Source organism: Penicillium taxi, assembly GCF_028828555.1.
Source record: "Penicillium taxi strain IBT 34144 chromosome Unknown utg000003l_segment0_segment0, whole genome shotgun sequence".
Taxonomy (NCBI): domain Eukaryota; kingdom Fungi; phylum Ascomycota; class Eurotiomycetes; order Eurotiales; family Aspergillaceae; genus Penicillium; species Penicillium taxi.
The window spans coordinates 3,059,444-3,073,761 of NW_026643205.1; the positions used below are offsets into that span (position 1 = coordinate 3,059,444).

The 14,318-nt window shown below is 46.0% G+C and overlaps 5 protein-coding genes across 5 annotated transcripts; 3 read left to right on the forward strand and 2 right to left on the reverse strand.

The window, feature by feature from the left end:
• Nucleotides 1-9: 9 nt before the first annotated feature.
• stt4 (1-phosphatidylinositol 4-kinase STT4) lies at nucleotides 10-6,386 on the forward strand (the record flags this gene model as incomplete). Its single annotated transcript, XM_057207224.1, has 10 exons — nucleotides 10-17; nucleotides 68-248; nucleotides 302-3,004; nucleotides 3,057-3,165; nucleotides 3,221-3,355; nucleotides 3,415-3,772; nucleotides 3,823-4,194; nucleotides 4,250-4,502; nucleotides 4,563-4,766; nucleotides 4,818-6,386. The coding sequence occupies 10 exons, from the start codon at nucleotides 10-12 to the stop codon at nucleotides 6,384-6,386; spliced, it is 5,892 nt and encodes a 1,963-aa protein (XP_057064904.1).
• Nucleotides 6,387-8,248: 1,862 nt separating this feature from the next.
• N7495_004574 (uncharacterized protein) lies at nucleotides 8,249-8,479 on the forward strand (the record flags this gene model as incomplete). The annotated part of the gene is made up of 1 exon (XM_057207225.1): nucleotides 8,249-8,479. One exon carries the CDS (start codon nucleotides 8,249-8,251, stop codon nucleotides 8,477-8,479), a length of 231 nt encoding a protein of 76 aa, XP_057064905.1.
• A 20-nt stretch (nucleotides 8,480-8,499) lies between these two features.
• On the forward strand, nucleotides 8,500-8,966 carry N7495_004575 (General substrate transporter; the record flags this gene model as incomplete). Its single annotated transcript, XM_057207226.1, has 2 exons — nucleotides 8,500-8,564; nucleotides 8,642-8,966. 2 exons carry the CDS (start codon nucleotides 8,500-8,502, stop codon nucleotides 8,964-8,966), a joined length of 390 nt encoding a protein of 129 aa, XP_057064906.1.
• Nucleotides 8,967-9,455: 489 nt separating this feature from the next.
• Nucleotides 9,456-10,243, reverse strand: N7495_004576 (uncharacterized protein; the record flags this gene model as incomplete). Its single annotated transcript, XM_057207227.1, has 2 exons — nucleotides 9,456-9,697; nucleotides 9,838-10,243. The coding sequence occupies 2 exons, from the start codon at nucleotides 10,241-10,243 to the stop codon at nucleotides 9,456-9,458; spliced, it is 648 nt and encodes a 215-aa protein (XP_057064907.1).
• A 659-nt stretch (nucleotides 10,244-10,902) lies between these two features.
• Nucleotides 10,903-12,704, reverse strand: N7495_004577 (putative YT521-B-like splicing factor; the record flags this gene model as incomplete). The annotated part of the gene is made up of 3 exons (XM_057207228.1): nucleotides 10,903-11,409; nucleotides 11,469-12,028; nucleotides 12,089-12,704. Coding segments are annotated over 3 exons (1,683 nt in total), but the record flags the coding sequence as incomplete, so codon positions are not given.
• Nucleotides 12,705-14,318: the final 1,614 nt, after the last annotated feature.

The following is a 14,318-nucleotide window of genomic DNA, read 5'->3' on the forward strand; positions in this document are numbered from 1 at the left end:
CCATTAGAGATGGATGGGTACGTGAAAATGTCAAAACTCATTTCTAAGCACTTCTAACTTTCTACAGCCTACCTGGCATCAGACGCTCGGCGTTCGAGAAGCTTGCGGCATTGGCTGTCAAGTCGCCGGCCAGAGACGAAGATTCAGACCTTGCTCGTTTGACCGAACAGTCTCGATCGACTCGTCAAACTGATGGACCTATCAGCGGAATTCTCAAGAACCAAGCACCTACGTCTCGAATCCCAATGGTGCATTCCCTATCTCTAACCCCTCAGGAGTGACGTAGACTAACTTCTGATAGGGCATTCGTGAGCTTGATGTCCTTCTCGCTCTATGTAAGGCGGCCCCTTCGGTGGGTGATTTTGAAAACGCCTCGCAACTAGTCACGCAACTGTCTTTATACCTGCCCGAGTCCCCTAGCCAGTTGTTTCGCTCGTCGCCATTTCTCCAAAACGTGAAACCGTCGCCATGGGAATCTCTTTCGCATAATCTCACATCCGCTATTCTGTCACTGGGCATAAAATATGCACCGCTGCGTAAACAAAGCCTAAGCGCAATTGATGGACTCCTCAGCAACTGTACCGATGCCATTAATGGAGTCACTCCTTTCCAATACTCCACATCTGAAGCGGGAGGTCGAAGTGTGGTGCACGAATCTATTTCCATATTGTCAATCGCAATCTCACTTGTTGGATTTTTGGAGGCCTCGGCGAAGCACACCGTAATCTGGTCAGCCAGTGAGAAGCTACAGATCATTGATCAGCTGCGCAAGATGCTCTCAGAGTCCTTCATGATTGCTGTCGAAACGGCTTCTTCCATCGTTCGTAACGCCAGTGGTTTGGAAATCGCCATTCAGGATTGGAGAAAGTACACAAGACGATACGCAGCCCATGGACGCCCCATAGGTGCCATGTTGCTACAAGAGGGCTTTATGGGCTTCGTGAAATCGTGCGTAGCTTCTCTAATCGGATCGCAAGACCTGCCCGATGATCAACTTCTGGACGAATACATTGCTGGCGTTGGGATTGCCAAGAGCCACGACCAGGCCGATATTGCACTGATCGAGCGAGCCACAGATCTCATCAGTGAGCAAATCCACCTGCTTCAAGACAGTTCGGACTATCTCCAGGTTGGTTCACCTTCGCAGCAGAGGCTTGCATCTTCTGTGAAAGGTAATGCCTTGATTGGTTTCTTGAACTGCGTTGTTCTCGGTGAAGATGCCACCAACAACGACGTACTTTTGTCCTGGCTCGAGGATACAATGGCCGACTCCCAGCAAATGGCGAACACGGAGCTGGCAATGATTGCATTGAAATGTACAGCAATTCTTGCCAGAATGTCTCCAACTGGTGCATCGATCGGAAGGCGGTGTTTGTTGAAATTTATATCTCAAGGAGCTACGCCAATGGGTTCGGTCGCTACCGTGGCCTCACGATGCCTTGCTCAGATTCTGACTATTCTCTCCGAAGATGCTGTCATTACGACACTTTATGCGCTAGGAAATGTACTGAGCCCGAAACCTACCGTTGATCAAGATCAATTTAATAACGATGGGAACAACATTGCGGGATACTCACAAGCAGGTGATGGAAGTCAATCATCCTTCTCTAGACCCGGAGAAGACGAAGCCAATTCGACCCATAGAAATGCTGTCCATGCAATTGTCATTGTTGCCACTAGTTGCCAAGATGACAAGATTAGCGCTCTGGCTCAATCTATGCTGCTGCAAAAAGTTGGTAAAATCAGCGTTTCTGTGGATGCATACATCATCCAAGAGACTGCTGTGCTTGCCCTGAGTAGTGGTAATGCAGAATTTCAACTTCTGTTGAAGTTCTATACTCGCGTTTACCAAGACGGACTAAAAAGAGGCGTGCAGGTGGTTTCCGATGCTGTTCAGTGCGCCATGACTTATCTATCTGTGACCTTGGATCAAAAATCCTCCCTCCACAAAATCTATCTTACACATTTGCTTGAAAGCATTGTCAATAAGGGTGATGTTCCCGACGCAGAAAGTGAACGTCATGGGGAGGTTGTCTTCACCACTGGTGAAATCACTCCTCTCCTGAAGCCCCTAGCACTTCTTGTATCTTCCACCAATGTGTTTGCGGGGATTTCTAATGGGATTTCTAATCCAATTTTGGATTATGATGATACGACATTGTCTCTCTTCCGTGATGCCTGGTTTAATATTGCCATCCACGGCATCACGCTGAATTCCAGTGTTTTCCAACAGCATATCAAAGAGCTTCGTTTGCTTGCGCGCCATTCCCCTCCTCTCGTGGCCGAAGATCGTATGGAGTCTCTCGAAAGTGACGTGGAGCTTAATACTGTGCTTCGAAGAGGGATGAGCCCACAGCGAGTTTTGGAGCAGAAAAACACTCTGATTTCTGAGCTACCTGGTCGTGAGTCTGATATCAAACGTTTGGACTACCCCCGAGCAGTCTTCCTGAATGCGGTGATGCTTGTTGAAAGCCTTCGTGCATCATCAGGAGACTGTACAAAGATCCTCCAGTACTTCCGCGACCCCTCTGTGGTTACGGCTGAGATGATCACTTGCTTGAGTGCCGTTGCTGACAAGACGGTGACGTGCTACCTCTCGCGCACTCTGTCCGGCGAATTTGATGAGTTTTCGGCCCCTTACTTGTCAAAACAATTGGCCACATTCTTGGTTGCCTGCTGTCATCGTATCGAACGAGTCCAGAGTATAGCAATCCAATGCACTGATAAGATCATACGAGATTGTCCCTCTGCACTCTGTGAGAAGCATTCTCTTTTCGCTCTGCTGGAGATTTTAACCGTCATGTGGTCTTCTTGCTTGCAGGGGGAGCTTGATGAATTCGATTGGAATCCGACCCTAGTTTCCCCAATGGGCATCGTCAAAGTTGATTTACCTGATAACTATGCGCTACGGAAGGTGACCCTTGATCGGTTCCTTGTGCGCGCTAGGACATGGGTCACGGAAGTTTTGAACATTGCACCGCTAGATATCAAGGGTCTTCTCCAGGTATGTACCTCCATTAAACTGTTTGATAATTCACCATCTAACTTGCCTTAAGACATACCTCTCTGAATATGATGACGATGGTGACTATGGACATGTCTCCGTGGGTCGTTCTTTCGCCTTGGAGATGGGTAGTCTCATTCCAAAAAGTGATGCAAGGCTTGGTAAGGTCGCCTCATCATATTTGAAATCAAGCCTTTTTGGCTAATACAAATATAGGATCTATTGATGGCTATAATGGCGAAGTTAATATTGCATCTGACTTTATGGCTCTGTATACGACTCGTCAGAAATATCGTCGTGCTGATTTATCCTCATTGGATGCACCATATGGCGACTTCCGCCTTCATACTGGTTCGTTTAATTATTTTTACTTCTATATCTCCGTTTCTTTAGACTAATCCACCATACAGGCCGTATACCAGTTGCGGAAATTCAACCAGAAGCTGCCGATGAGGTGGAATTTGCCTTATTCCGCCTCCATCAACGCAGCATGAACGGGGAGGACGTTTCTGTTGAGGCTAGGGACCTCTTGCGACAAGCTGCAGGTCTCATTTGCAGCAGCAGTAAGCCTCGGCTGTCTGTTGTTCATTTTTTGGTTTCATTGCCCTTCCAAATCTTCACGAAGGATATCATCAAACTTGGTGTCTCTTTGTGGCTCGGTGTTATTCACGAAAATCCAAGCATTGAACCGCGGATCTTAGCGGAAGTTGTTGAGGGCTGGGAAAGAAGTATTCAACGCCGTAAAGGGTTGTTTGATCCCGAATTTAGGTATGGAGAATCGGCGTAAATGGACGTGACTTTCAAGCTGATTATTCCAGTGATGCTGATCCACTCAACGCCCTGATCGAGCTTCTACCAACCGATAAAGCAGTAATGATCAGAAAACAGTCAGAAGCACAGAACAAACTGTCACCTCACTCACGCGTTCTCCAATTTTTCGAGAGCCATTTCAATGCTATTCGCCTTGGCAACCTTCAAGACCAGCAATTGTTCTGTCGTTTGATTAACAGCACAATTACTGGTCTTCTCAAAACACAGGCTCATCCACTCGCGCGAGAGATTCATTTCCGTATCATTCTCTTTGCGCTGAACGTATTGAATCATCTTAGCCCAGATAATAGTGCTGTGGCTTGGAAAATGAAAGACCAGGTTCTTTCCGCTACCCTGAGCTGGTTCAGACACCCTCCTAGGTAATTTCTCTCATCAAAAAGCGAGGACAACAGATCGCATGCTTACTTTGTTTAGATGGTCCTACGGAGGCAATCGCCTGCAGATGAAGGCAGAAGACAGGATTCTTGGCGATGTAGTCTCCGCTCTCCGGAACATCGCACACATCGCAGCTCAATCCCACGGTTCTTACAAGTCCTTGCAATCGAAACAAGAGCTGACTCAACTTTTTATCGAGAACGAGAGATCGCGTCTTCGAGTTTGGCTGTTCCCTCTGGAGCCGGAGCGGAAACACCACATACCTTCTCTTGGAGGCAAAAACAGTTCAGAAGTACGTCTCACAATATTTTAGTAAAACATTCTAGACTCAAAACTAACACTTATGAACCAGGGTGCTGCCACCTTCCTCCGCCTTGCCTGGGCAGAAAGCCCAGGTTTGGCTATTCAGCTTGCCACCCGATTCCCATCAATTAAGATGCAGACTGACATTCGATGGTTGATTCTCAATTTCCCTGAGAAAGCCATGTCAGAGGCTAGCGCTCTGGAAATAATGTTCGACTCATCTCTGCCATCTGATGTCAATTTTCAACTGAAGGCAAGTCTAAGCTGTCGCATCCTATTCCTTCTATCGCTAATTATCAATTAGTATCTGTTGTTCTGGGCTCCAGTCAATATAATGGAAGCCTTGACATACTTTTTGCCCGCTTACGGCAACCACCCATTTATCCTGCAGTATGCAATGCGGGCTTTGGAGAGTCACTCTCTTGACGTTCGCTTCTACTTTGTAGCACAACTAGTCCAGGCACTGCGGTATGATGCTTTGGGTTATGTTGAGCGCTATATCTTCGAGACAGCGAAGTTGTCTCAGCTGTTTGCCCACCAGGTCATTTGGAACATGAAGGCCAACTCTTACAAGGATGAAGACTCTACAATCCCGGATCCGCTGAAGCCAACACTGGACCGCTTTGTTGAAGCTTTGATATCCAGCTTTACAATTGCCGAGCGCGATTTCTATGAGCGAGAATTTTCTTTCTTTAACGAGATCACCGGTATCTCTGGTAAGCTCCGGCCTTATATCAAGAGGAGTAAACCGGAGAAGAAGGAGAAGATCGAAGAGGAACTACGCAAGGTCAAGGTGGAGGTTGGAGTCTATCTTCCTAGTAACCCCGATGGTGTAGTTGTGGGTATTGATCGAAAGTCTGGCAAGCCTTTGCAGAGCCATGCAAAGGCGCCTTACATGGCGACGTTCAGGATCCAGAAGACGAGACCGCGTCTGGGGGTTAAGGAGACTCGCCCTCACACTGCGACTCAAGGTTATGACCAGCATCAGTTGGTCACTCAGTCATCGGAGCCTGAGGTGGAGACATATGAAGTCTGGCAATCGGCCATTTTCAAGGTTGGTGACGACTGTCGCCAGGACATGCTTGCGTTACAAATGATTGCGGCATTCCGAAGCATCTTTAATAGTGTTGGGCTAGATGTCTGGGTCTTTCCGTACCGGGTCACTTCCACGGCACCTGGCTGTGGTGTCATTGACGTTTTGCCTAACTCGATTTCTCGCGACATGCTTGGACGTGAGGCTGTAAATGGATTGTATGATTACTTTGTCTCCAAATACGGAGGGGAAGATTCGATCAAATTCCAGGAGGCCCGCACCAACTTTGTTAAGAGTATGGCAGCGTACTCGGTCATCTCATTCCTGCTACAGTTCAAGGATCGCCACAATGGAAACATTATGATTGACGATGCTGGGCATATCATCCACATCGACTTTGGATTCTGCTTCGACATTGCACCTGGTGGTGTTCGGTTTGAGCGAGCGCCGTTCAAACTGACATCGGAAATGGTAGCTGTGATTAGTGGAACCCACGATCCAGCTCATCACAATGCAGGCATCAGTCTTCCAGGAACCAATTCATTCAACCCAACCGCCACACAGTCCTACCGTTGGTTCGAGTCCTTGGTTGTCAAGTCATTCTTGGCCTCACGTCCTTACTGTAATAAGCTGTCACATATCGTGTCATTGATGCTGGACAGTGGTCTTCCATGTTTCAAGCCCGAGACTCTCAAGAATTTCCGCGACCGGTTTGTCCTGGAGAAGAACGATCGCGACGCAGCCGAGTACATGCGAGATCTTACGCGCAAGTCTTACATGAGCCGGTCTACCAAGGGATACGACCAATTCCAATTGATGACCAACGGTATTCCATACTAAGGGGCTTAGAATGTTGTTTATCCTCTCTCATTTGACCTGGATATCTGAAACTCCCTCAATGATAAATTACTTCGATCCCATCTGCATTCAATACTAGACCAATTTGTATTAAACTAGAAACCCGTCTTTCAGCAGACATCTGCTAGCCAATGAAGTACATATATAGGTAGATGCAATTTGAATAAGTAGCGGCGTTATAGTACTAGTTAACGTCATGACTCGACCACCATTCAGGGCAGAAGTAATTACGGCACAGAGTTCATATTTTATGAAGATAATCGGAGGAAACAATTTATGGTATTCAAATGTACTGCCCTGGCCAATCTTCCAAGACTCCATCTGTTAAATATACGTTGTACCTAGGTAGGAGAATCTAGCCCTATCTCATAGATGAAGTGCCGGGATCCATGACGATTTCATCCCAATTTCAGATTCGTGGCAACCTCAGATTATCAGCACGAGGCCATAACAAGGATTTTTAAATAGTCTCGAGTATGACAGTATCCTGTACCTTTTTTGCACAATTCAATTCCACGATATACATAGAAAAGATTGACGCTTCCGGGACAAAATGAAGAACTTGTTTGCTCCAAAAGGAGACATTGGGAGCTCTAGTTCCTCTCAATCGAGTGATTCAACTGGAAAATCTTTTGACTGCGAGAAGATTACTGGGTATCTTGATGAATCTAGAATTCCATGTGTGACATAGCGATCATTGTTGCTGGGTGCATTTGTCTCCATTGGTGGTATTATCTTTAGATATGATAATGGACAAATCTGAGGGCTCCTCGAAATGATGAACTATAAGCAACGATATGGCCAATCGAGAAGTGATAGGACCTATTATTTCAGTAACGTCCGCTCAGGATTAATTGTTTCCCTAGTAAGTATTACATCGACCTCGAAATAACGATTAACGACTAACGCCGTGAAGTTATCCATTGGCACCCTTTTTGGCGCCGTCATTGCTAGTCCTATAGCAGAGAGGATAGGTCGTAAATACTATCATCCTGCATGTCGGCCTCATCATTCAGGTCTCCTTGCCTAGTGAAAAATAGTATCAGATGATGATGGGGCGGTTCATCACTGGATTTGGCGTTGGTGCATGCTCGTTGTTGATACCCATGTACTAAAGTGAAATTGCTCTAGGACATATCCGTGGCCTGATGGCCTGGTAAATATCCTGAAAAAATCACTACCTGTATGTCTTTTCATAACTTCACATATCACCAGCTCTAATAAATTATTTGTGACATTGGGCATCTTCGTCACATACTGCATCAATTTTGGCACCGAGAAGATCGTCAACACGACTTCCTGGCGAATTATCCTAGGGACACAGTCCTTTGGGCTCTAATCTTGGGGCTTAGCATTCTCTTGTTTCCAAAGAGACCTCGATATGACTACCGTATGGGTCGTGTGTAGACTGCGAAGAAAACCATGTCTCTGCTGTATGGTGTGCCCAATAATCACAGGGTGATTGTCCAGGAGATCTTTGAGATTCAAGAGCAGCTGGATTGTGAGAAGGGGTTTCAAGGTGGTTGGCATGGCTGGATTGAGATGTTCTAGGCACCTCGATGCTATACTAAATTGCATTAAGCATGAGTCTTCAGGCGCTGCAACTGGAGCCAATTACTTCATTTACTATGTAAGTCACCATGATGAGATCGCTATCCGTTCGATGAGACTTACCACTCAAACCAGGGAACCACCACTCTCAATGGAGCCGGAATCAGCAACACATTTGTCACGCAGATGATAATAAGTGGAGTTGATTTTGGAATAGTATTTGGCGGTCTTTATATCATTGAACACTATGAACGACGCAAATCACAGGCTGAATCTGGATATTCATCTGCTTCATGGTATTTGCATCCGTGGTTCACTTCTCGCTTGACGTCAAGAACCCACGCAATACACCTGGTGGTAGTACAGCAATGGTTGTCTTCGCCTGTCTGTTCATTACAGGATTTGCAATGATATGGGGCCCGATGGTATGGGCAATTGTGGCCGAGCTATATCTATCCTGTTACCGCCTCAAGCTGGCTCTGGAACTTCTTGATTGGGTTCTTCACTCCATTCATCACGAGTGATATCGACTTTGCTTATGGTTATGTCTTTGCCGGATACTTGGCTGTCGCAGTGCTGGTTGTTTATTTATTCGTCGTCGAGGGAAAGGTAAGTACAACACATATTATAAATCATGTCTGCCTCTTCCAACTAATTATCGTTCTATTTATTATCTAAATCAACAGAAAAACCTTAGAAGAGGTTGATATGATGTACGTGATACATGTGCCACCATGGAAGAGTAGCGAGTGGACACCACCTGAACCACAGCACCAGCTTACGACTAGTCAACTCATGGACCGACGTTTGGTTGAAGGACATGATAAACAAGACGAAGAACTGGCTAGCAAGAAGCAAGACCTCTCGCATAATGAAGGTAATGTTGAAAATGTTGCTGGCGTTGGTCCTTTTAAGAATTTCTCCGATACCATCAGTCTTTTGAAGACGTATAGTGGACAGGGGAGGGGGAGAACGATGTCTAGGTATAGGCATGGATATATACATATATAAAGAGAGAGAGAGAGAGAGAGAGAGAGAGAGAGAGAGAGAGAGAGAGAGAGAGAGAGAGAGAGAAGGGAGAACATACAGTGTACTATGATATAGAGTGCCCTTTAAACTCAGACAACATTAAAGAATATCTATTACAGATCACGTTTCAAGGTATCATTCCTTGATAGCGCAAGTAAACCTGCACGGTTATTACAACATGATTTCGTTTCGATTTGATTTCAATTTTGGTCATGTCAATTTAAGCTAATGTGGTAAAATCAATGACAAACGCCGAAATAAATCAAAAGGCCTGCCCAAAATGGAAGAATAATAAAAAAGAGGTCCATATTAGCAAGATAAAGCCCAGCAAGTACTCAGTACCCATAGGCAGGAAATTATCAAGATAATTTCCCAGGGAGATAAGAACTCGAAGGAAAATGGCAAATTTACGAAGCAATTTGTTGGAATGGCGCATAAAAAGGGAGGGTGCTCTGAAGCAAATGAAAAGGACTAGTCCATGAAATCACCTCGCAAGATTTTCTCTTGAAAGTAATCAGGCTTGCTATTATGTTTCGGATGTTTATGGATTTCGTGATTTGGGGGTTGCTCCATGACGGCAATAGAGGCAGCACGTTGGTAGCTGGATTGGCTCGACTGGCGGGCGTGGTTTTGCGGGGAGTGAGCCTGGCCTGAAATAGATGGGGCACGCTCAGCACGGGAGCGGAGGGCCTCAGACCAGTTGAAACCTTCGCCTGGTAAGCGACTTATGTTAGATCTCTTATCCTGAGGAGAAGCTGAGGTACTTGCAGCAGGAGATCGGACAGAGACACCCGAGTCGACCGATGGAACGACTCGGCGGGCCCCTTCCATTGAAAGGCTAGGGGGTATCTACCATTGCCTATGCTTCCACTACGGGCATCACGAAGTGCCTGTGCACCAAAAGAGACTCGACGAGCGAAGGGCGAGCTAGGTGTGACACCTGCGGGGCCATCCGTATCCTCACCAAGGATATCTTCATTTTGAGCCCCGGAGCCCCAAGAGCTGGACAGGCTGCCTCGGCGGAGGGCTTGGTTTCCGAAACCGAGGGCAGAAGGCTGGGTAGGTGAACCGGACAAGCCTAATGTGGTAATGGACACTCGCCGTTGATTTGTCTGATTACTGACATTTTCCTTGGCAGCTTGATTGTTCTGCTTAGAGAAAAGGTCGGTGAAAGGGAGGCTAGAGGCGAATGAACCACGTCGAGGATGAGCAACTGACTCAGGGACAGTGATAGGGGAGGATCTGCGGTCGTTGGACATGATGGAGGGAGGTACAGTTAAGAAGTTCAGGAGCTAATTTGGAGAGGTGAATTGGAAAGAAATGGGCAAATTGGACGGACTCGCCGCCCCCTTCATGAACTGAAGAAAGGGTAGTAAAAGGCGGGGAAGAAGCCTTGCAAGGATAAGGATGGGTGAGAATTATGGAAGGTGTGGAAGATGATAGGTGAGGGGAGATGGAGGGGATGAATAAGTAGTAGAAGTAGTGAAATGAAATGAAATTGAGGGGAAGATGAAGAAAGTGTGGCACCACTAAAGGGAAACAGAAACACGAGATGGAAATAAGAAATTAAGAATAAAAGACTAAACGGATATTCTGGGGTAACGCCACTTCTTAATTGGTTGATTAGAGTGATGATGCTATCGATGTTGATCATCCTTTCTGACTGGTCAGTTCCTCTTACCGTGACCCGATTTGGGACATTTCTGTATAGTATTTATTATATCTTCTATCTGGCCATCACTCTCTATAATCCCGAACTAGAAGACTTCCTTATATGAAACCAATTGATAGTGTTAGAAAAGAGAAATTGACATACGATATTACTTGTTTCCCGTATTTTGAACTCAGCTCTGCTTCCCATTCAACAACCTCCCCCAACAAGTTCAGAGTTCTTCAACATTGAACCTATGGGCACTTCTTAAGTTGAGGCCTGGTGGAACAACTGAATCAGGTTTCGGCCGATAGTCGGCTCTATTTCGGTCCCGTCACGAGCAATCTTGACTTCTCGATTGGCATTCCAAGGGTTGCGGAGGCCGCGTGTCCGATGGAAGGGCACTCGTTCAGTAGAGAGCCATTGTATACGAAATGGATTCCCAATGTATTGTCCTTGAGGCTCAGTCTCTTCGGGTGTGATGTCCGTGCTTTTTTCACTCCGGGCATCGTCATTCTCATCCTCGGAGGACTCGACTTCCCAGAAGATGGTGCCACGGGTAGAGTCATCAATAATACGTCCCTTGGGAGCCGTTGAGGTGGCTGCAGTGGGGATCGTCTTCATTTCATCTGTTGTCCCCGGTACACGCTCTAGACGTGGTGGCACTTCCAGAGCAAGCTCTTCGTTGTCCCTGATCGGAGACAACATGCGAGCATACCCAAAGTACTCTCCTGATTTATTCGCTGAAAATATCAAATATACATTATCAGTGGCCTGCAGCCCAATATTAGACAAAGTGTAGGTTGTAAATAAAGGAAAATTTTTGAACTCACCTCGAAAGCATTATTAAGGTTGATCTCATTGTGTGCCTGAGTGGCCCAGATACCACTCTGCCTGCTGAATTCAAGGTCATCTACTGTCAGGCTTTTCACGACAAAATATCGATCTGAAGAACGAGAGCCCCTCTCGAGTGAGGGAGAGGGACCCTCGGCCAGATCCCGTTTTTCACCGTTTGGAATGACCGCCGTATATTCGTTAGTTCGCGACCTGGGAGAAATTGCTAGCGAGAGACCAGATCCCGGCACTGAAAATCCCTTCCGTAATCGACACACAAGGCGAACACCTTGGAATCTAGAATCATGAAATCTCGCTAATGCAGCAGTGCTGGCAGTCGCCGACTTGTAATTCACAAATGCACAGTTACTCTTCGAGATGAGAAACACACTCTCAATGTCATCAGTTGCGTCTTGTGAAAAATGATCCTTAAGATCTATCACATTTGCTTCGGCAGGTAAGTTTCCAACCCATAAGGCGTGGCCGGACTGTTTAGGTTTCCGTGGAGGCCATCGTAGATTGCTCGGTGATGAGATTGACGGAGCGAGAGAACTAGGTTCTAAGCAAAATAGGTGAGCAAATATCAAACGTTTAAGAGTTCATTGTAGAATGAACATACCATGCGATGGGCCATGTGCCGGCTTTGGAGGATTAGACCCGTCCACGATCGATACATCGTAACTTTCCTCAGAAGCTCGCTTGTCTGTTTCCGCCTTTTTAGAGTTTGTATTGACCGTTGCGGATGAACGACGGCCAGAAGAAACTGGAGTACGGGATTGTTGTGGTAATTGACTAGCCGTATGTGTTCCATGCCCGTAATTGGCAGTGTACGCTGGAGGGAGATAATAACCTGCCTGATAAGAAGGTGTCTGAGCCCCTCTCATACTTTGTATCGATTGGTTGGCAGCATATTGAGAAGAGTGACCATGTTGAATTGGCGAGTGCTGGGGAATTGGATAATGTGCATAAGCCGGTGCAAATGGAACGCCGTATTGTATTCCCCCTGCGTTCTGCCCATTATACTGGCCAGTGGCCTGATTTGGGTACCCATTCCCTTGTGCATGGTTCGAATAATGGTGTAATGGAGGTGAATGGGGATTGGGTAATACATAAAATCCCATGTTGCTCATATTAAAATGTGACAAGGACGGATATTGTCCATTTCCTTCAAAGCCGATAGAGACTGGGTTAGGGTTGACCTGTGTTGATCGCACGTGTTGATTGACAAAATTATTACCTGTTGTCATGTACCGAATCAATGATTTTGATCTCCTGAACCAGTGAACCGGTGAGGAACTTACTAATTAATTGAGTTGGCTGCAGGACTGGTTCTGACCCTGGAGATGTTTCTTTTGCCCCTCGGATTGAGTTGACTGTGAATGAGGGATCATCGCCCATGGAGCGCGGTCGTGATCAGAGAGATTGAAAGGATGAAGATAGCTCTTTGTCAAGGCAATGATTAGTTAGAGATTGAAAGGTTTTATATACACACGATTTCTACTTACCTTTCTGACAATTGGAAAATTATGGAGATTTCGTGAGACAGACCACTTGGAACTGGGCCCTCTAAACAAGGTAGTGAATCACTCTAATGGCAATAATCCCAATATCGGAAAAATATCAAGCGTTGGCTGAGGAGTAACTAGATCTAAAATAAATTAAAAGGTCAATGAGAGTTCATAGAATGGGATCCGGTAAAGCAGTATGAGCCAAAACATGAAAAAACGATAGCCTGAAAGCACTGAAGGAAATTGTAGACAAGTTAAGCATAAGATGGATTAGAAGGGGATATAGGGCAAAGAAAGAAGGGAAGAATGAAAAGAATGGAAAGGAAGGGGGCAATAGATGAAGGTAGATGTGAAGTGGTGAGATGGTACACCTGGCAGAGTCTGTGTATCGCCTGCGCTTAGGTAGGGCACCGCTGACTTGGGAAAGCCACTAATGTACCTCATCTCGGTAAGAGAAAAAAAAACGATCTATACCATGGAAAGAGACATGAAATCAAGTATAGCAACAAGATTGGAATCAGTCTGAAGGTTCGTGATGAGTGCAGAACAAGAACTGATATGCTCAATGAACCTTGGAAGTTCCCAGGTTGTGAATAGTACATAATTCTTCATTTCAAAATTGTTTAAAGGGCAAAAGGAGTGGGGACAAAGGCCGAAGGGCAAGCGAAACTTGAGGAAAAGGAAAGCCAATCCGCCAATGGGGGTGAATCATATAGGAAGGAGATAGCTTTGCTAAGAACATACCTGAACAGTCTGGACTCGGGGACACGGACACACACAGACACGGGAACACGGGAACACGGGCAATAAAGTTGTCCTGTCTATTCCTAATTAGTGAGCTGAACGTTTTAATTAGGTGCCTTGGGCGCACATAGTAACTAGCTCGTTACGAAGGTGGCCCCAGCTTACTACGTGTCAAGTCGACTTCAAGTGTAAACTGTGTGAGCAACAAAAAACACTTACCTAGGTACTTGCTGCTAAAATGGGTCGAAAAAAGTACCTAACGGCAGCGACAGGGAACAGGGCCTTGCCTGTATATACCTCTCCGTAGAGACTTGGACGAAGGCAGCAGAGAAACAAAAAGATCCGCTGAATAATATCCAATGATCTAGATGTGCTACGTTCCTGATGTTATAAAAAGAGTGGCGGATTGAAGACGACGCCTAAGCTTGGCAAGGCAATGGGCTGAGATGGTGATCACAGTTGCATCAAATTTCTGCGGAAAAGGATTAAGATGATCCAGAGGCAAATATGAAAGAAGCGTGTGGGGGAGGAGGAATGTATAGTTCAAGTAGGAGTAGCTGGTGGGTCTATTCACCGGTCTTTGTGCCGTTGAGCATG